The sequence below is a fragment of the Heterodontus francisci genome, chromosome 1 (genome assembly GCF_036365525.1).
Source record: "Heterodontus francisci isolate sHetFra1 chromosome 1, sHetFra1.hap1, whole genome shotgun sequence".
Classification (NCBI taxonomy): Eukaryota; Metazoa; Chordata; class Chondrichthyes; order Heterodontiformes; family Heterodontidae; genus Heterodontus; species Heterodontus francisci.
Window position 1 is genome coordinate 94,842,437 of NC_090371.1, and position 22,120 is coordinate 94,864,556.

Genomic DNA, 22,120 nt, shown 5'->3' on the forward strand with positions numbered 1-22,120 from the left:
TATTCTCCCCCTCTTCCTAGCCCAGGGATATTTTAAACCTTTTATTCTCCCCCTCTTCCTAGCCCAGGCATATTGAAACCAATTGTAGTGGTCCTCTAATGCCAAGGTGGGGGGTGGGGGGGGAGAAATTTTATGGGTCCTGCAAGAGCGGCTGTGGTGGTGTGTGAGATGATTTAATTGGGCATGAGTGTTTTTTTCAGATTTCTGGTGGCGGTTTTTTTAATCGCAATTGAGTCAGCGGCGTGTTTGCGATGGACTGGGGTTCCCCCCACATGGTGATGGTTTGCAGCTTTGCCTGCATTTCCATACCATGAATATTCATTACCCTACACTTTGTTCAAATTAAGTCCTACACCCAGATTAAGTTAGCGGCGAGCAGTATTCCCATGCCACCCGGTTCACGTTCGTTTAAACGTGACGTACACCAGTCGGCTTTGTGCAGTTGTGTCTGAGGTTAGTGGTTTCATGTCTTGAACTCATCGGCACCAGGAAGGCCAACATTGGAATGGATGTTTGGCTCCGGGCTTGGCACCAACAAGGGCAAATTTTCTCAGGGGATGGCATGGAAGGTGCGGTGGGGTGGGTGGGGCTGCTTGGAGGAGAAGGGGAGGGAGGAGAGGAGGACAAAGGGTGGTGTATCAGTTGCATGGTGGGCAAGGGAGGGAGGAGGGGAGTGTTCAGTGTGTGTAGTGGTTGTTATTGCTGCTGAAGCTGGCTGTGGGGAGCTGCGGGGCTGGTGGGTTGATTTGAGCAATATCGTCAACAGATGGTCACGAGGAACCTAAAGCGAGCGATGAATGCTCTCAATGTCAGGGTCCTGCGGAGCGAATTCAGGGTGCTGGCTGCCAGAGGGAATGGTCACAAGCAAAAATAAATTATGAGAGGGAGGTGCTGCTTGAGTGCAAACTGAAAATAAAGGTCAACCAAGAACAAATTATTATTCTGTGGCTGCAATCAGCATATGCTTCCGAAAGCTGCTGATCCTTGTGGCTTGCAATACAAAATGATTTATTGAAGTGTGGCTCATGGTGCTTCACAGAGTGACAGCAGGTTTCACCAATGAAAGTCTGTCCCCGCCGCATGATCGCACATGCCTCCCGTGACATCGCCACACTTTTAATTTACATGTAAAATTGCATGCAAAATGCCGTTGTTCTCATAAGATCCCAGCCAAGGTCTGCTAACTTAGCACAAGGATTCTTCTGGTCTGTTTGGTTCAATTCAATATTTTTGTTACAAGTATTTGGGTAATGACAGATATTTGTGTAGTGAAAAAATAAACTACTGCCCATAAACACTCTTCATAATTATCCCTGTCACTCCGTATTCCCTTTTTAAACAGAATCCTATATATTTTTACAGCTAACTGGCTTGTTACTGAAGATGTTGACACTATGGTTTGTGGAAATGGAACAGGCACTGGGTAAGCATATCTTGACTATTTCATTGACTTTGGTAACATTAAACAATGAAGTTAGGTTATTGTTAAAGGAACAAACAACTCCATCACTCTCCCTGGCAACCACATGAGAGGCTGAAGCAGACTTTTCATAACATTGGTGTCATATTTGACCACAGAATAAGCTTCCAGCCACATATCCACGCCGTTGCTAAGACCGCCTACTTCCACCTCTGAAACATTGCCCAACTCCGCCCCAACCTCAGCTCATCTGCTGCTGAAACCCTCGTTCATGCCTCTGATACTTCTAGACTTGACTATTCCAACACACTCCTTGTCAGCGTCCCATCTTCCATCCTCCTTAAACTTAAACTCATCCAAAATTCTATTGCCCATATCTTAATTCACACCAAGTCCCATGCACCTGGCTCCTGGTTGAACAATGCCTTGATTTTAAAATTCTCATCCTTGTTTTCAAATTCCTTCATGGTCTCACAACTCGCACCCCCCTCCCCGCCCCATCTCTGGAACTTCCTCCAATCCTCTGTAATATCTGTGTTCCTCCAATTCTGACATCATGTTTGTCCCCAATCTTAATCACTCCAACATTGGTGGCCATGCCTTCAGCTGCCAAGAACCCAAACTCTGGAATTCTCTCCCTAAATCTCTTCACTTCTCTACTTCGCTTTCCTCCTTGAAGACGCTACTTAAAAACTACCTATTTGACCAAGCTTTTGGTCACCTTCCCTAATATTTCCTTATGTGGCTTGATGTCAAATTTAGTTTGATAACACTCCTGTGAAGTGCCTTGGGCCATTTTGCTGTATTAAAGGCGTTATATAATTGCAAGTTGTTGTTGTAAATATAAGAGATAAGCATTAAATTGTTCCAGCTCTGATTACTGTAGCAAGTACAAGTCCATACCTACTCTATACATGAGTAGCATCCCCTCCGTGTCTTGATGTAAGTAATGTCTCCTTTGGCAGTGTGTTCTCATTGCCTTAATTTTGCATTGAGTTAGTTCTTTAGCTGTAGACCATTTTGTCACCTATAACCCTGGCAATTCCCTCTCCTAAACAAAATTTAAAATCGCATTTGCCCTGGCAACAGAATCCTGGAATGATAAAGTATGATTCCTGAATTCTGTAGAGTAGTTAGCTGTTTTATTTGCTTTTACCTTATCAAACATATTTTTAAAAATAACATGGAAGATCAGTAGACCTGGTACTTTCAACACTTATCAATTAACAGAACTGGAACAATTTCGCAGGATTTGAACATGAAATAAATGCAAAATACAGACAAAACAAAGACCAAACAATTATAACTACTTTTGCTCATTAAAATAAGGTCCTGTCTCCTTAGCATACCAAAAGAATCAGGTGACCAATATCTACAATTAGCTGATCATTATTCTTAATTTATATCAAAGCTTTGTGTGGTAGCTAAGCAGATTTAATAACCAGTTCTTACCTAAAACACTCAAGAGGTAAACCCTGCTCCATACTAAAGTAAATATGATGTTTAGTTCACCAAACTATATAATAAAGAGGTTAATTGTGTTTGGCTTGCTCACTTATTAAACATAATTGAAACTCAATCCGCAAAGAAAAATACCACAGATGCTGGAAATCTGAAATAAAAAAACAGAAAATACTGGAAACACTCAGCAGATCCACAGTATCTGTGAAAAGAAAAAAGGTATGGTTAACCTCTTGGGTCAATTACCTTTCATTGGAACTGGAAGATGGTGCACATAAGGAGGAACAGGAGCAAGGAAAAGTGGGGCAGGGAGGAATAGGTAGATGAAAGAGGTGATTAAATGGCAGAAGTGATGATATAGCAAGGCTAAAGGAGGCACTAATGAGAGAAATTAGAGAAATAAAAGACATATCGAGATCCAGAGGATGTGTGAATGCTTACAGCATTGCAGAAGGGGACAGAAGCGTGGAAAATCTGGCAAAGCGGAGAATGCTCAAGCGGTTCGTCTGCATCTGCCTTTTTATACTGCCATGCACTCCTGAGCATATATCAAGGGTTCAATGCCTAACGTGATTGGATTGCAGAGAGACAAGCAACTTCACAGCTCTCTCAGGACAAAACCACTGTCTTATCAGTATATATCAAACGCATTGAGCGGCAAGTAATGATGTTAGGAGTTCTTGGTATCTGCGATAACAAGGGCTAAATATTGCATTTGTCAATTCTCTAATGATTTTCTGGGTAAATGGAGTTTACCTTGGAGTTGAGATGGTTCAAAATTGGCTTAGTGGCAGGATATTGGTCGACGGGTGTTTTTGTAACTGGAAGGCTGTTTCCAGTGGGGATCTGCAGGGCTGAATACTGGGTCCCTTGCTTTTCATGGTTTTATATATATATATAATATATATATCAATGATTTAGATTTAAATGCAGGCGGCATGGTTAAGAAGTTTGTAGATGATATGTAAATTGGTCATATAGTTGATAATGAGGAAGAAAGCTGTAGACGGCAGAAAGTTATTAAGGAACTGGTCAGGTGGGTGTAAAATGGCAAAAGGAATTCAATCCAGAGAAGTGTGAGTTAATGCATTTGGGGAGAACAAACAAGGCAAGTGAATAACAACAAATGGTCAGATACTGAGAAATGTAGAGGAGCAGCAGGACCTTGGTGTTCATGTCCACAGATCCCTGAAGATAACAGGACAGGTAGATAAGGTGGTAATTGTATAAAACACTAGTTAGGCCACAGCTAGAATACAGCGTACAGTTCTAGTCACCGCATTATAGGAAGAATGTGATCATGGTAGAAAGAGTTCAGAGGAGATTTATGAGGATGTTGCCAAGAATTTTAGCAATGAGGAAAGATTGGATAGACTGGGGTTGTTTTCTTTGGAACAGAGGAGGCTGAGGGGGGATTTAATTGAGGTGTACAAAATTATGTTGGGCCAAAATCGAGTGGATAGGAAGGATCTATTCTCCTTAGCAGAATGGTTAAAAACCAGGAGGCATAGATTTAAAGTAATTCAAGGGCAATTAGGGATGGGCAACAAATGTGAAGTTGCCCACATCCCATGAAACAAATTTTTAAAAATTGATATTGAAGTATTAGGGAGATGTTGTGGAGAATATTTTTCACCCTCTATAGCAGACTCTGCAATCTGATACCTGATAAAGCAGGTCCACAGTTTCTAGGCAATTTGTTGATGATTTCCCTAGAGGAACTGCGATTTTTCCCACTCACTTCAGAGAATACTGCAAGCCAATTCTGTGATAGATAGCATAGTCCTGACTGGTGGGAGATTCAGCGATGGTACTTTGAATGTCACAGGGAGATGGTTAGATTCTCTCTTGTTGGAGATGGTTATTGCCTGGAACTTGAGTGGCACAAATGTTACTTACTGCTTATCAGCCCAAAACTGAATGTTGCTTAGGTCTTGCTGCATGTGGCCACAGACTACTTCAGTATTTGAGGAGTTGAAAATGGAACTGAACCTTGCAATGGACTTACTGGATAGCTCTTTGAAAGAGCTGGCACAAGCACAAAGGGCCAAAATGGTCTCCTTCTGTGATGTACCAATCTGTGATTCCATGAGTATAGGTTCAGTACAGTGCTGAGAGATCACCGTATTGTTGGAGATGCCATCTTTCTGAATGAGGTGCACTATACTCTTAATTTGTTGGGAAGAAAGTTGAACTGATGCACCAATATAAGACTATTATTAATATTAATCTGAATTGCTGTCAGCTGGACAGGGGATTTGCAGTACTGTTTCCAGCTTGACTAAAAATGTCGCAATGGCTCCTGCCCTTTTATTAATTGTTAACTCAATTGCCACAAGCATTATAGAACCACAGAATCATTACATCAAAATAAACCTATATATCACCAATTTATTTATAGGAGATGTCCCACAAACTTTACATGTATCCCTGGCATAGGATTCAATCCAAACAACGGATATACAAATTTTGATAATATTGGATGGGCATTAATTACAGCCTTTCAACTCATCACACTTGACTACTGGGAAAACACGTATAACTTGGTATGTATTCTAATGATGAATCAGTAGACTGCAACTTATATATAAAACACACCAGCTGTATTTAATCTGTTGCAATAAATCCTATCCTCTCTCCCGCTATCCCTTGCAGTGCTGTTTCCATTTGCCTCACAATCCCTGAACAGTGAGCACTTACTTAGCAGCTGGAGTATAAGTAACTAGATGAACAATAAATGTCAACTTGTTATATCATTCCCTATTCAAGGATGTTTGATTTTATATTAAGTTAAATGCTTAACTTGCTTTTGTTTTTTTTCTTCTTTCATTCTTTCATTTTGGTTGTCATTTGTTTTTTTAATTCCCTAAATTTTGAAGTGAAATGAGCAACTATACCAATAAAAATTGAAACAGAAGTACATACCACTAGAGCCAAAGCAGAATATAGAAAGGCAATGGTGGAGTGGATATTATTCTTCATATTTTCTGGTCGTGTTAAAAAGTTTGAATTCTATTAGTATAACGTGCAACTTGGTATCAGAAAATTCAGCGATTCTCCTTTCAAACCAGGTTTGTAACATTGTCTCTTGCACCTCCCCATAGTGTCGCCTTCAAAGCATAGCAGAGAGATGTTGGGCATCCTCCTAACCATAATTTATCAGAGCATCCAATTAGGAGGCAGTGAAAAGACTTGCCACTCAGTCATGGAATTGGATATTATCTTGGGCTGCCTTGTGTAAACAGGGTAGTTGCAGCCTGAAAATGACTGTTTATGCCAGTGCTCCAGTTGTCATCTTCAAAGTGGTCTAACGTTGGATGACTGATGCACCTACCTGTTTTAATATATAAATCAGGGTCCTGTAATGCCATGTTAGGACAGAACTGGGTGGAGTTTGCACTAAGCATTTGGCATTTCAGCCAAAGAGGAGCCTAGAGGTAAGTTTTTATTTATTTTTGTGGGGCCGATGGGCTGTTCAGAAACCACCTGAGCCCTGCTGCACTAGGTTTCCCTATTCTCCCCTGCAAATGGACCCTTGCTCCCCGCTCTCACTCTCGAAATGCCTTTCTCAGGTCCAGGCCAGCTTCGTGCCTCCTGATATTGCGCTGGCCTGGACACCCATTTTCTGTCCACAGTTGCAGGGGGTATGGTAATGAGGCTCGGCAATTATAATTATAATTGACTGAGTTTGGACGATCAGCCTTGATCGTATTGAATGGCGGTGCAGGCTCGAAGGGCCGAATGGCCTGCTCCTGCTCTTATTTTCTATGCTTCTGTGTTTCTATGCTTCTATACCACCCATCTGCACTATTGGGCAGCTGGCGAGCTCACTCTGTCGATCTGATCGTCAAAACTTAGCCCAATCTGGCTCAATTTGAGAAAATCACATTGTGCCTCAGGTTGAACCAGGAGCACTTTTGAAGCCCATTGCTGGTTCAGCCAGTAAAACGATAGGCCATGCACCAGCATTTGGAACATGCTCAGCCCCAGCTAAAGGATTGCTATCAAAGCACTGGTGGCAGAACCAAATTCAGCCAGTGATTGATACACCAGCCAAGCACAGCAGTACAAGGTAATACCACTGCCATTCTCTGCAATCAATCTCCAGGGTCATCCACAATCCAAGCCCCACAATAAAGTTTATTTACTATCACAATGTACCATGAATACAAAGTACACTATACGGTATTCACTCTATACTACAAATATGACCTACTCCAATGTATTTTAGTCGAAGAACAATTGCAATAAAAAAAACTGTTTTATAAATATTTAATTAGACTGTACATTATGTTGTGCCACCATGCAACAGTCAGGAAAATCTCAAGTAACAAATACGAGCAATCATGCAGTGGTGGTGGTGTAATGCTATGTGCTAAAGTTTTATTCATGCCACCTTTTGTCCATTATATATATTAATGTTGAAGAATTCACTTTTCTCTACCTTATTTCAGGTACTGCGTGCTAGTGGAGCATATTACATCATATTCTTTATAGTTGTCGTCATGTTTGGTGCTCACTACATCGTAAACCTGGTGTTGGCAGTCGTGGCAGCTTCCTATGAAAAGGAAGCAAAAAGAAAACAAGAAGCAAAGGAAGAAGAGGAACGGATTTTGGAATTAAGGCGACAGAAAGCATTGTTGGTATGTCTCAGAAATTAGATTAAACAACATTTTTAAAGTGCCTTTAACATAGTAAAACATCCCAAGGCACTTCACAGTCTTGGTGTGCAAACAAACTGGGTTGGATTCTCTGGTATTCTGGGGGTGTTGGGACTCGCCCCCACTAGTCTGATGCCCCCACTAGTCTGATGCCACCACTAATCTGATGCCCCCACTAGTCTGATGCCCCCACTAGTCTGATGCCCCCCACTAGTCTGGCCCAGTTTCCTCCTTTAGGGTTGATCACCCAGTGTGTGACCACAAAAGCATGGTGCTTCAGCAATGGGACCGTAACTGCCGCACCTAAAGAGCTAGTCAGATATTTAAAGAAGCACAAGAGCATCGAAGATCAGGAAATCGCCACCTTGTAGGCCTCAACAGAGACCCTCACTGGTGGATTACTGGGGGCCACATTAGAGGACAAAGAGGCAGCTACAAAGCCCTCTTCTTCCTTTGGAAAGTGCCATTACTTCCACTTTCTAGGGTGAAATGCCATCTTCCATATGGCGATCCCTGGAAGTGGCAGGTGGACGCCAGAAAACGCCATTGTGGAACCAGGCTGTTCCCATCTGTCGCAATTTGCATGCAGTGGTTAGGAAGGGGCAGTCAGTAGCATTCCTGGTGGCTACAGACCAATGAGGCAACGGTAGACCTCAAAGCCCGATTTTTCCCCCCTTTTTCCCACTGCTGTCGCGACTGATTATCCATGGAGTAGTAAAATGTACATTCTCCTTGCTCTTCCCTATGGAGTGCAAACTTGATCTGAATTCAGTTGTTTAAGGAAAGCAGTGAACTTAGAATATCATCTTCTTGAAGGGAGAAGAAAAAAATTAGCCACCTCTTTTTGTGCACTGAATGATTACAATTGCAGTAACTGTAGATTGTGTCCACAAGATGGCAGCAGATGAGCAATCATTTTCCACTTAGTTCATTTAATGATACTTCTTGCATTTATATAGCACCTTTAACATTGTAATACATCCCAAATTTTGGCATGGAGCAATATTAGGAGATATTCGGATAGGTGGCCAAAAGCTTGGTCAAAGAGGTAGGTTTTAATGTGTGTCTGAAAGGAGGAACGAGAGATAGAGAGGTGGAGAAATTAGGGAGGGATTTCCAGAGATAGGGCCTAGGCAGCTGAAGGCATGGGCGCAAAGGTGGAGCAAAGAAAATCGGTGGTGCTCAAACGGCCCGAATTGGAGGATCTTGGAGAGTTGTCAGGCTGGAGGAAGTTACAGAGGTAGGGAGGGGCAAGGCCCTGGAAGGATTTGAAAACCTGGATGAGAATTTTTTTAAATTGAGGTGATGCTGAACTGGGAACCAAAGGGAGTTAGCAAGCACATGGTGAATGGGACTTGGTGCGAGTTAGGATACAGGCAGCAGAGTTTTAGTTGATCTCAAGTTTATGGAGGGTGCCAAGGTGGGAGACCAGCCAGGAGAGCATTGGAATAGGCACACCTAGAGGTAACAGAGACATGGATGAGGGTTTCAGCAGTTGGTAAACTGAGACAGGGCAGAGATGGACGATGTTACTGAGGTGGAAGTAGGCAGTATTGGTCCTCGTGCACCCAGATCCCAGGACCTCACCCAGTCTTTATAAATCAGTGTCCCTTGTGTATCACCCTATTCTTCTTGGAAATCTGCTTATATTATAAATACAGTTTATCTAGCAGACATTCCTTGTCCATCACAACTCTGTTTTCCTGTCCATCACATTTCAAATTTCAGTATCATATTCCAAAATAATTATAAAGAAACAAAGGGGCTGCTGATGCTGCAGAAGCCCTGAAGTCAGAAAATAGCATACGTAGAGCATCTGGCCACTTCCCACACAGCTCGTATGGTGGTCTACTGCGTCTTCCACAATGTTGCTATTATGAGAGTGCAGCCATTGCCACCAGATATCCAAAGGGCACCAGAGGAGGAGGAGGCAGGGAGGGGCCATTCGGGACCCTTTTGCTTCAGATGGGCTGTCCATGAGCACTACTCAGACTCCAGTTCCCTGAGGATGTCATCCCTTCATTACCATGGCTCCACTATTCCCCACCTACCCATCCACCTGCAATGTCCCATCACAGTGTCCTCTTGCCCAATATCCTGCAATAAAAACCACTAACAGAAACTTTTCCATACCATCTTTATCCACAGCACCTCCAATTATACAAACTTAAATAAACTATTAATCTTTGTGCATTCCCTTAGTGCCAATCTTGCAGGTGCCTTTGCCTGTCCTAGTGCTCCTATGCAGTGCTACCCAAGTGGCTGCAGCATGGCTGATGGAAGGCTGCTGATTTTCAGAGGGTGACTGCAGATGGCTTTGCAGGATGACCTCAGCAGCTTTACGCCTACAGGGCCTGGCTTTGGCACCTCATCATGGGTACCAGCAGTCTGGGCTGGCTGACTGAGAGGCAACAGCAAGGGCACTGGGTGAGGCAGTGGTGAGAGCACAAATACTGTCATCCTGAGAGATGACAGCAGGTTCATGCTCCATGGAGCCACTGCCAATCCCCCAGCGTGTTGCCTCAGTAATCTGTTGGAGGACAGATTGCTGGACAGCCATAAGAGCCTGCAAGCCACTTTGAGCACTGAGATCCATAGCCCTGATGGCAACAGTCTGAGCCCTCATGGCAACAAGCATGGATCTCATGATTTCCAACTGAGCATCCACTGCAGCAGATGACTTAGGGTGGCTAAGACAGTGGCCACCAGTGGCTGCATCACGACTGGTTCTACAAATGCTGTCATGGAGTTGACCACCACTTCCATGGTGGAAAGGATGAGCTCCTAGCTCTGCTTGATGCCCTATGCTAAGTTGGAGCTGGACTCCTTCATCTTCCTTGACAGACAAGAAGCTCTCTGGCAGAAATAAAAACAAGAAATGCTGGAACCACTCAGCAGGTCTGGCAGCATCTGTGAAAAGAGAAGCAGAGTTAACGTTTCGGGTCAGTGACCCTTCTTCGGAAGCTCTCTGGCAGGTTTGCTAATGCATCAAGCATCTCAGTATGCATGCTCATCAGCATTCTCCTGTATGCCACCCCATCAAAGTACTCATCTGAGTTCCCTGCGGCAGAATTCGTCTGCCTCCTCACCCTCTGCTGAGCTGGCACATGAGCTATCCTTTCCCTTCACCTGGCTGAAACCTACTCGTGCCCAGTGACTCACCACATGCAGATTCCCAACTGTATATTACCCTCTAAAGTTCACATAGTGCCAATATCTGAGCTGGTGGCTGCAGGTGACAGATCAAATGACGGTGCTTCTTCATCAGTGGTGTGGTGTTGCTCTCTCTTCCTCCCGAGGCTGCTGTGGCTGGGCAGACAGCAGTTCTTGGGTGTCTGAAAGCAGAAAATTAGGAGAGGGTTGGTGTGAGGGAAGGAGGATGAGATGGAAAGCAAGAGGTCCATGGTCACACCATCTGCAGCTTGCATTTCATGCTAGATAGCAGGATGAGAGTATGGTGGGAGTTGAGAAGGTGCCGAAGGCAGGAACGTTCCATCATTCTCAATGTTCACCTTCCCTTCTGTATCGCTCAGGTGATGCAGGTGTGCCTGCCCCCTGCTGGTTCTGCTCTGCTCCCTGCAATTATGTGCCATCTTGTCCTGCAAGAGAGGGAAGAATACCAATGATTGTGTTGCACTGTGTTTGGATGATGTGCTTGGTCAAAGAAGTAGGTTTTAAGGAGTGACTTAAAGGAGAAAAGAGAGGAAGGAAACCCCTAAACTTCAACAGAAGGATAATACATAAGACCTCAATGTCTACAATGTTGGTCACGATAACTGTGGAGGAGCAGGATCATAACATGCCAGTGGAAGGACAGCCTGACCTTGCTGGAGTATCTGATATCAAAGGGGGGTCAGGCCATTTAAATAAATCATCTTGGGCACCTGCTAGTGAGCAACTTGTGCAAAATGTGATGCTGGAAAGCTATGTGTAGGTAAAACTGTCACGGCTGGCGAAAAAGTATGTTGACTGTCAGAGGATCAAATTAATACTGCAGATTGTAACCTTCTAGAGTGTTCCAGGCCAAGAGCACACCATGGAACAACCTGTGGGTCCCAGTTCCACTGCTCCACTGAATTAAACATAGGTTTCTTTCTAAAGAACAGAAGGCTCCAAGAGGCCAATTCCACAAGGGAATATTGGCCAATTCTCAATGAAGATTTGGAAAATATGGGAAGATAGGAACAAAAGAAGTAGGAGCAGGAGTAGGCCATTCAGCTCCTTGAACCTGCTCCACCATTCAACTAGATCATGGCTGATCATCTACCTCAACGTCATTTTCACGCACTATCCCCATATCCCTTGATATCTTTAATATCTAGAAATCTATTGATCTCTGTCTTGAACATACTCAATGACTGAGCCCCCACCACCCTCTGGGGTAGAGAATTCCAACAATTCACCACCGTCTTGAGTGAAGCAATTCGTCCTCATCTCAGTCCTAAATGGCCTAGCCCTTATTCTGAGACTGTGTCCCATGGTTCCAGACCCGCCTGCCAGGGGAAATATCCTTCCTGCATCTACCCTGTCAAATCCTGTAAGAATTTTATATGTTTCAATGAGATCACCTCTCATTCTTCTAAACTTTAGAGAATACAGGCCCAGCCTCTGCAGTTTCTCCTCAGGACAATCCTACCATTCCAGGAATTAGTTTGGTGAACCTTTGTTGCTCTCCCTCTATGACAAGTAAGCCCCCACCTGACAAGAATGAGGCACATTAATTTCACCGCATGGACATTAAATTTCACATTGTTGTTGGGAAGAAGAGAAGGCCTGTGACAAGGGGTCGCCCTTTTTTTTTTGTTTTTGTTTTTGTTTTAGAGATACAGCACTGAAACAGGCCCTTCGGCCCACCGAGTCTATGCCGACCATCAACCACCCATTTATACTAATCCTACACTAATCCCATATTCCTACCACATCCCCACCTGTCCCTATATTTCCCTACCACCTACCTATACTAGGGACAATTTATAATGGCCAATTTACCCACCAACCTGCAAGTCTTTTGGCTTGTGGGAGGAAACCGGAGCACCCGGAGAAAACCCACGCAGACACAGGGAGAACTTGCAAACTCCACACAGGCAGTACCCAGAATTGAACCCGGGTCGCTGGAGCTGTGAGGCTGCAGTGCTAACCACTGTGCCGCCCTGCTCCAATACAATACAATACAATCCACAAACAGACATTGTCAAACCAGTTAGTCACATGACTAACCTGCTTGGCAGTCTGGGTTTTTTTTCTGAATTGTAGAGTTTGAACTGAGAGTTTGGGGAAAAAGCAGAATGCTCCTGGACTGAAGCAGACCTCCTCTCCTGCCTGTCTGCTCCTATCTCTTTCTCATGGAACTCCAAAACCCACTGAAGGCACATGAACCCCAAGAGAGAAACGTCTCCTACAGTGAACAAGGTTTAAGGAGAATATGGGCCCCAATGAAAAGCAAGATCTACCTACAATCACGGACTCTCCAATGAGCTCGAAGAACCGTAACAACAGCTCTTCAGATTGTGCCTCGATCTTTTCCACTTTATTTTTTCTTCTGCTCTTTTCTGTCTCTATTTGCATGTGTGTATTGCGTATGCATACTAGTGTGGGCATGTCATGTATCCGTAGGTGTCAACCAAATTAGAGTTTAAGTTCAAGTTTAATAAATTTCAACTTTTCTTCTTTAAACCTAAGAAAGCCTGTTTGTGCTGATTTCTTTGCCTTATAATTGGAAAGCGGTGAACAAGGATTCACTAAGGGGGAGCTAAAAACACAGTGTGTTAAAAATTAAAGCCTGTTACAGTAAGACCAGGTGAAGACTGAAAGGGAGCCCTAGACCTCTTTCTCACCTGGTCATAATACCTTCCTTAGGTAAAGCGATCAAAACTGTACACAATACTCCCGGTGCAGTCTCACTAAGGCTCTGTAGAATTGCAACAAGACATCTTTACTCCTGTACTCAAATCCTCTTGCAATAAAGACCAACATACCATCTGTCTTCCCAATTGCTTGCTGCACCTGTATGTTAGCTTTCAGTGACTCCTGAACAAGGACACCCAGGTTGCTTTTGACATCAATACTTCCCAATCTCTCACCATTTAAAAAATACTCTGCATTTCTGTTTTTCCTACCAAAGTGGATAACTTCACATTTTTCCACATTATATTCCATCTGTCATGTTCTTGCCCACTCACTTAGCCTGTCTAAATTCCCTTGAAGCCTTTTTGCATCCTCCTCACAACTCACCTAGTTTTGTTTCATCAGCAAACTTGGAGATGTTACACTTGGTCCCCACATCCAGATCATTGATACAGATTGTGAATAGCTGGGGCCTAAGCACTGATCCTTGTGGTACCCCCTTAGTTACAGCCTACTAACCTGAGAAGGACCCATTCATTCCTACTCATTGTTTTCTGTCTGTTAACCAATTTCAATCCGTAATGAGCTGGCAAAAGCTAAAAATGAACAGGTTCTCCTTGGCTAACACTGTCCAATGGGACTATTCCAAAGGATGACTGAAGTTGACCCCTGCAAATTATATTTGCCCTAAACTAATTTCTTTATATTTTTAACTGAAAAAGAGAAAACCTGTTGGCCAGTATCTGTACGTTGATACTTTTTTGTAGAGTTGTTTTTGCTTTAAAATGGTTTACTTTTGCTAAAGTAATGCATATATTCTCTCTTTTAGTTTTTGCTGCACTATACACCATACCCTGTTGAAAGGGTGGGTTGGTATGCTGCCCATTGACCTTTGCCACTGTAGCTCTATTACTGGCCAGAAGGAGCTTTACATGACTGTCTCATGGTGACTGCGCAAAAAATACAAAGGGTGCAGAGGAGATTTACTAGGATGTTGCCTGGTATGGATGGAAGGTCTTACGAGGAAAGGCTGAGGGACTTGAGGTTGTTTTCGTTGGAGAGAAGGAGGAGGAGAGGTGACTTAATAGAGACATATAAGATAACCAGAGGGTTAGATAGGGTGGATAGTGAGAGTCTTTTTCCTCGGATGTTGATGGCAAACACGAGGGGACATAGCTTCAAGTTGAGGGGTGATAGATATAGGACAGATGTTAGAGGTAGTTTCTTTACTCAGAGAGTAGTAGGGGCATGGAACGCCCTGCCTGCAACAGTAGTAGACTCGCCAACTTTAAGGGCATTTAAGTGGTCATTGGATAGACATATGAATGAAAATGGAATAGTGTAGGTCAGATGGTTTCACAGGTCGGCGCAACATCGAGGGCCGAAGGGCCTGTACTGCGCTGTAATGTTCTAATGTTCTAATGTTCATTGTTTGGTGCCTGTTTCAATTGGCATGGAAGGGATTAAGAACTTTCCACAAGGGGAAAGAAGTTAAAAACTTAACCTATCACTTCATGCTCTTAATTGGCTTGACATTGACATCAGCATGCGAAGTAGATTTTCATCTTCAGCACTCACAGTGCAGAGCTTTGCATGCCAGGGGTGGTTATCATCACGGTGGGGTGCGGGAGCGGGGGGGGCGGGGTGGTGTTACATTCCCACATTCTCAGTCCGAAAACATGACCCCGAGCTTCTGGTCGCTTACCATTTCAACCACCACATCCCCGCCCACCTCCCCCCCCCCCCCGCCCCCGGCCGCTCTTATGCCAACATTTCTGTCTTTGGCCTGCTCCAGTGTTCCAGTGAACATCAATGCAAGCTTGAAGTGCAGCACCTGATCTTTCGATTAGGCACTCTACAGCCTTGTAGAATGAACATTGAGTTCAATAACTTCAGAGCATGACTGGCCCTTTTTTATTTTATTTTTTTAACCATGTGCCTGTTTTTCATGCAGTCAGAGCTGCTTATTATTCTGCTATTAACAGTCTCTCTGGCCTAATGCTTTGTCTTTCACCACAAGCATTAACACACTCTTTGCCTTTGTCCCAGGACAGCTTTGTTATTTCAAAGTGATTCCTGACAACACAGCCGGCCACTGACATCATCAGGCTGCACCAAGGTGTGCACTTGCGCAGACGGGCTCCTGCTCTCTGCGCGTGCGTTGCGTTCTGACTTGCCAGGACTGGTTAGCGCATGCGCCGATGACATCATCGCGTGACGTGTGCATCTTTGGGCAACGCGCCTGGTCAGCCTCTGAGCATGCGCTTTACACATACAGCAATGCAACGCTAACGTATTCACCCATGTGTCAAGCTCCGCTCCCCCCCTCGCTGCTCTCACCGGCCGCTCCCCTCCCCCCCTCGCTGTTCACTCCGGCCGCTCCGCTCGTTCGGCCGCTCCGCTCCCCCCCCACCCTCACTGCTCTCTCCGACCGCTCTGCTCTTTCGGCCGCTCCGCTCCCCCCCATCCCCGGCCCACTCGCTCGCCCCCTCCCCGGCCCGCTCCACTCCCCCCCTCTTTCACCGGCCCGCTCCGCTCCCCACCCCCCACACATCCCCCGTCCCCGGCCTGGTCTGCTCCCCTGTCCCCGGCCCGCTCGCTCGCTTTCTCCCTCCTGCCATTGTGTGCTGCCATGTGATTAGGTCAGGTTGCCTTCGTGTGATTATTTGAGCAGCACCATCTTTAGTCCTGGCAGCTGCTTGAAGTCGCAGACTGTAACGTTTTAGTGGCACATGCTCATGTGCCACTGCCGTGCCACCTAGTGGTAACGTTGTCAGTAAGCGCAGCCTTGTTATTTAATCTCTCCTGCCCTCTGCCCTATCAAACACCTTTCCCTTTGTTCTCTTCCCCCCCGCTCCACCCTCCTCACCTTCACTTTCTGTTTTTATCCCACATTCTGCTGTGTGCCCTTGGCTTGCAAAATTCAATGTTGAGAGCACTGAAAACAAATCTTTAACAAACTATGAGTTGCTCATTTTGATGCAGGTTATGCACCATTTTATTACTGATATTGATTACCAGTAAGTATATTTCTGTCTTTTATAAATATAATTATATTTGCTGCATTATTCTTTTCTAGCGCACAAAAGGCAGTAATCTTAATCCAAAAGAAAGGTTTCGTCAATGTGGAAGAAGACTCACTCGGGGTTTCTCTGTAGATTCTGTAATATCATGGGCAACAGAAATTTCACAGCTCGGTGAGTTCACCTCAGAATATTAGTGAATCAATTGTCCAAATTAGTATTGGCCATTTATGAAGTACTTTCCACCCTTTTTACATTGAACTACAACCCTTCCTTTGGCCTCTATATTGAAAAATACTTAAGTTTGTGATAATGTTGGAAGTTTCTGAATTTGAAATAAGGACTTTATTATTGATCACAAAATTGAAGAAACATTTCACTCGATGACTAATTGGCATATAGAAACATATTTTAACTTGAAAATATATTTCACATGGCAGAGTGTAAAACAGACACTACCGGCATTAGCACTGGTTTTAGCAACCGCCACTTACTGTGTCTACATTTCACTCTGAAAACAAGCTTTTTAAGTACCATTTCGTCATTAGGTTAGAATGGCAGCAAGCTGCTAAATATTTTCACAAACTTTAAGGACAGCAATGAAATGACCTTGCCTTTGAATTTAGCGGTTGGTCACCCAGCAGTTATGGTACTGGACTAGCAAACTAATCTTCCATTATAGCAACTTGTGAAATTGAATTCAATGGCCTGGATTTTGCAGTCAGCGGAGAAGCAAAGGCTCTCTCCACTGACCTCGAAGGAAGTCTTGCTGAGAGATCTAGCAATCCCTGCGGCGAGAACTTCACCTCTACTGCCGTGCAGTGGTCTGTAGTGTTCTTTAATGGTGTGCCTAGCATGGAGCTGCCCTGATGTCATGAAGCTGTCCGATCAGACAATCACATTAAAGAATTCTCATAGATAGCCAACAAGGAAATAAAAAGCACTAAAATCAAATAAATTTTAAAACATTTACATAAAGCAAAAATTGTTTTTATTCATTCATGGGATGTGGGCGTCGCTGGCTAGGCCAGCATTTATTGCCAATCCCTAACTGCCTTTGAGAAGGCAGCGGTGAGCCACCTTCTTGAACCAGTGCAGTCCATGTGGGGTAGGTACACCAGCAGTGCTGTGAGGAAGGGAGTTCCAGGATTTTGACCCAGTGACAGTGAAGGAATGGTGATATAGTTCCAAGTCAGGATGGTGTGTGGCTTGGAGGGGAACTTGTGTGGTGCGAATGTTACTTGCCACTTATCAGCCCAAGCCTGGATATTGCTGCATTTCTACATGGACTGCTTCAGTATCTGAGGAGTCACGAATGGTGCAATTGTGCAATCATCAGAGAACATCCACACTTCTGACCTTATGATTGAAAGAAGGCCATTGATGAAGCAGCTGAAGATGGTTGGGCTGAGGACACTACCCTGAGCAACTCCTCCTGTGATGTCCTGGAGCTGAGATGATTGACCTCCAACAACCACAAACATCTTCCTTTGCACTAGATATTACTCCAACCAGCAGAGAGTTTTCTCTGAATTCCCATTGACTCCAGTTTTGCTAGGGCTCCTTGATGCCATACTCGGTCAAATGCTGCCTTGGTGTCAAGCGCAGTCACTCTCACCTCACCTTTTGAGTTCAGCTCTTTCGTCCATGTTTGAACCAAGACTGTAATGTGGTCAGGAGCTGAGTGGCCCTGACAGAACCCAAACTGAGCATCACTGAGCAGGTTATTGCTAAGCAAGTGCCGCTTGATGACACTGCTGACGACGCCTTCCATCACTTTACTGATGATTGAGAGTAGACTGGTGGGGCGGTAATTGGCTGGGTTGGACTTGTCCTGCTTTTTGTGTACAGGACATACCTGGGCATTTTCCCACATTGCAGGGTAGATACCAGTGTTGTAGCTGTACTGCAACAGCTTGGCTAGGGGCATGGTAAGTTCTGGAGCACAGGTCTTCAGTACTATTACCAGAATGTTGTCAGGGCCCATAGCCTTTGCAGTATCCAGTGCCTTCAGTCGTTTCTTGATATCACGTGGAGTGAATCGCATTGGCTGAAGACTGGCATCTGTGATGCTGGGGACTTCTGGATGAGGCCAAGATGGATCATCCACTCGGCACTTCTGGCTGAAGCTTGTTGAAAATGCTTCAGCCTTATCTTTTGCACTGATGTGCTGTGCTCCCCCATCATTGAGGATGGGGATATTTGTGGAGCCACCCCCTCCAGTTAGTTGTTTAATTGTCCACCACCATTCATGACTGGATATCGCAGGACTGGAGAGCTTTGATCTGATCTATTGGTTATGGGATCGCTTAGCTGTATCGCATACTGCTTACGCTTTTTGGCACACAAGTAGTCCTGTGTTGTAGCTTCACCAAGTTGACACCTCATTTTTAGGTATACCTGGTGCTGCTCCTAGCATGCCCTCCTGCACTCTTCATTGAAGAGTAATAAAGATTAAGACACATGAGGTCAAGGTAAAGTTGAAATATCATGTAAAAACTTTAAAAAGAATTATTAGTTAAAAGGATTAATTTAAAAAATCTAGTGACTAATTACAATGGAGACATTTATCAACACTCCCCATATATAAATGTATTTTTTCAGGGTCACATCTCTTTCTCAGCAATAGTTATTACTCAGATCGCCGTTAAAAATCCAGTTACACTTGATTGAACAAGAGGTAACTTTTTATCGGCTTTCTAACATACCACTGTCACAAATTGTCATAAAAACCGAACTCATTTACTAATGCTCTTTAGCAAAGGAAACATACCCAGTTTGACGTATGTGTGACTTCTGTCCCATACCAACATTGCTAACTCATAGCCGAGCAGGCCATTCAGTTATACCAAACTATTAGCAGGCCCACAGCCATCTTCTCAGGGCATTTAGTGCCCAATGTGACAATGAAAAAAAGACAATTCCCTGTTGCATCCAAGCCTATTCCAGTATTTACTGCTAAATACTTCGGTGTGACTCCCTAGGGCTGTGTTACTGCTAGCAGATGCCAATCTGTGATCTGGACTGGCAATAAGGCTCATAACTCTAACTCCTGGGCTTCTTATATTTTTGAACTAAGAACTCAGCATGAGAGAACCCATTGCTGATGCTGTTTGGGTAAGAGTGGAAGATCACAGATGTGCTGTCCCAGATCCCTATAATATCAAGTGACCTGGCAGGGTGCTGAACACAGGAACACGCGAAATAGAAACGGGAGTAGACATATGGCCCATTGAGCCTGCTGCGCCCTTCTATACGATCATGGCTTCAACTCCGATCCTTGGATGGCCTACCTTTCCTGTTGATGGCCTGAGATAAGTTTCTGGCTCCCCAGAAATTTTCCAGGCTTCAAGATTAATTTAAAACAGAGGGGGCATAGAGATTCAGTAATCATACATGATCTTCGCGAAGGGGAATTGGAGAGTGTGGGGCTGGTTGCAAACAGGAGACTAGCTATATTATGCATGTACTGTTTTCCCCACAATCTTGTGCAAGATGGCAGTTGCAGGTCTCCTCAAAGATCCTGCCACTAATAATTTTGGATCTATTTGTAGATTTGATTTTGAGTCCTCTCCATTGTACGTGGGCTCCACTGAAAATTCAGTCAGCACCACATGTACTGAAACAAACAGGCCTAATAAATGTGTAAATTGGCTGGCTAGTGTGTTACATGACATTCAGAAAAAGAAAGTCCCAGGTTTGATCCCTGGTATTTATTGAGTTACGTGATTTTGGTGGTGGACACTACAAATGGCACAATTTTTTCCAGGCCTAGGGAGGTGAAAAGAAAATCTGGCGAGAGAAGCAGACACGTTTCAGGTGGATGACTTCTGCTCAAGCATTGCAAGTTCACTTCGATGAAGTTAAGATGCTGTATCCAAATAGGTCAATATCTTTCATTTGGCTCACTGTTGATTATATATATATTTGCCTTAATTTAAATGAATGCTGCATGAGTATAAAACAGCTGACGAAAGGTCATCGACCTGAAACATTAACTGTTTCCCTCTCCACAGATGCCGCCAGATCTGCGGAGTATTTTCTGTTTTTATTTCAGATTTCCAGCATCTACAATACTTTGCTTCAGTTTAATATTGATTCTGCTAGGCCAGTGCTATTGCTTTCACATTCTAATATTTTATGCTTTTCCTGTAGATGAAGATGAAGAAACTGAAAAACAGAAGAACTCAAAATGTTATTCCTTCAAGAAACGATTGAGGAGAAAGTTTTGTTCTTGGACCTGTTGCCCAACATTTTTACGACTGCAGGAATATTTAGTGATAATTGTTTCACACCCACTTTTTGAAGGGGTGATTACTATTTGCATCCTAATAAATACTCTTTTGCTATCGATAGACTACCATCGAGCACCGTACTCTCATGCCCTAGAAAGTGGGAACACCGTAAGTATTGCACAAGATAAACACATAATAAGAACATAAGAAATAGGAGCAGGAGTAGACCACATGGCCTGTCGAGTCTGCTCTGTCATTCAATATGATCATGGCTGATTGGGCTTCAACTCCACTTTTCCACCCGTTCCTATATCCCAGGTGTGGCCTCACCAAAGCCCCATACAATTGTAAGACTTCTTTATTCTTGCACTCCAATTCCCTTGCAATAAAGGCCAACATACCATTTGCCTTCCTAATTACTTGCTGTAAATAAACACAAGTTGTGTCATTTATCCACAATATTCAATGAGATAAAACCTGATAGCCACAAAAATCCACAGCCATTGTGGCATGCTCCTGCTTCGGCAGAAGTCTGCCAGAATGGTCAGAAACTAGGTGAGGACCCAAATACACAGAATCCAGGATTGGCTATTGGAGGTGGAGTGTCTGCCCACTCCAAACATAGCCTTCCTCATAAGGGTGTGAGGACTTCCTACTTCAGGAGTTCCTGAATCCTGGACTCTCAGTGAGATGCAGCATATGATTAGTGGAGATACGCCTTGTCAGATGCATCATACCTAGTCTCTAGGAGCAGAAATGGGGAGCACTCTGGAATATAGGCTGAGATAAGGATCTGAAACTCCAACAAATAAAAAGGGGTAGAAATTATTTTAAATGCAAATGCTACACTGAGATGAGCCCAATCACACATTTTCAAGCCCAGTAATTTTTCAGTTCAAATTCCATGGTGGAATATGGGAAATTTTTAACTTCAAAACAGGCATGAGGTTATATTTATGCTAATAGACTGAGAAAATATAAATTATAAACTCATTAATGGGCTGGATCTGGCGGAGCTGGCCTTCTCACTTCATGCTTAACTAGACTTTAATCTGCATTCTTCAGCTCAAAAATCTTTTGTGCCTTAACTTGCTGAAAATGTAAGCTGTAAATGGTGTGGGAAGGGTAATGGGGCATCTGGGACCTTAGTGAATGATGGAATCAACAGTGTATCTCCTTAATAAATAAGATTTAAGGATTCAGAAAGAAACAAAGGAACGGAGGGTGAATTGGTCAGATCAGGTACAGTAGAGAGCTAAAGAGAGGGAAAGAAATTGTGGATTAAGAAAGAGAGAAAACAGGGACTGAAAGGAAAAGTCGGGGAAAAAAATTAAAAATTTCACATTATAAAAATCTCCAAGAACAATTTACCCCCTGAAGCAATGAGTCTCCACAGTTTAAATTGTTCAACTTCTGAGCCAGAGAGCTTGATTGGCACTGTGGCACAGTGGCGCAGTGGTTAGCACTGCACCCTCA

At 43.8% G+C, this 22,120-nt stretch overlaps 1 protein-coding gene across 1 annotated transcript in view; it reads left to right on the top strand.

Annotated features, from left to right (window-relative positions):
- LOC137355739 (sodium channel protein 1 brain-like) overlaps nt 1-22,120 on the top strand; it is a 234,690-nt gene that overhangs the window by 42,011 nt on the left and 170,559 nt on the right. The window contains exons 7-11 of the mRNA XM_068021614.1: nt 1,363-1,423; nt 5,283-5,427; nt 7,336-7,524; nt 16,466-16,583; nt 20,565-20,812. Of these exons, the coding sequence (XP_067877715.1) occupies nt 1,363-1,423; nt 5,283-5,427; nt 7,336-7,524; nt 16,466-16,583; nt 20,565-20,812 (761 nt within the window). The remainder of the gene's footprint in view (nt 1-1,362; nt 1,424-5,282; nt 5,428-7,335; nt 7,525-16,465; nt 16,584-20,564; nt 20,813-22,120) is intronic.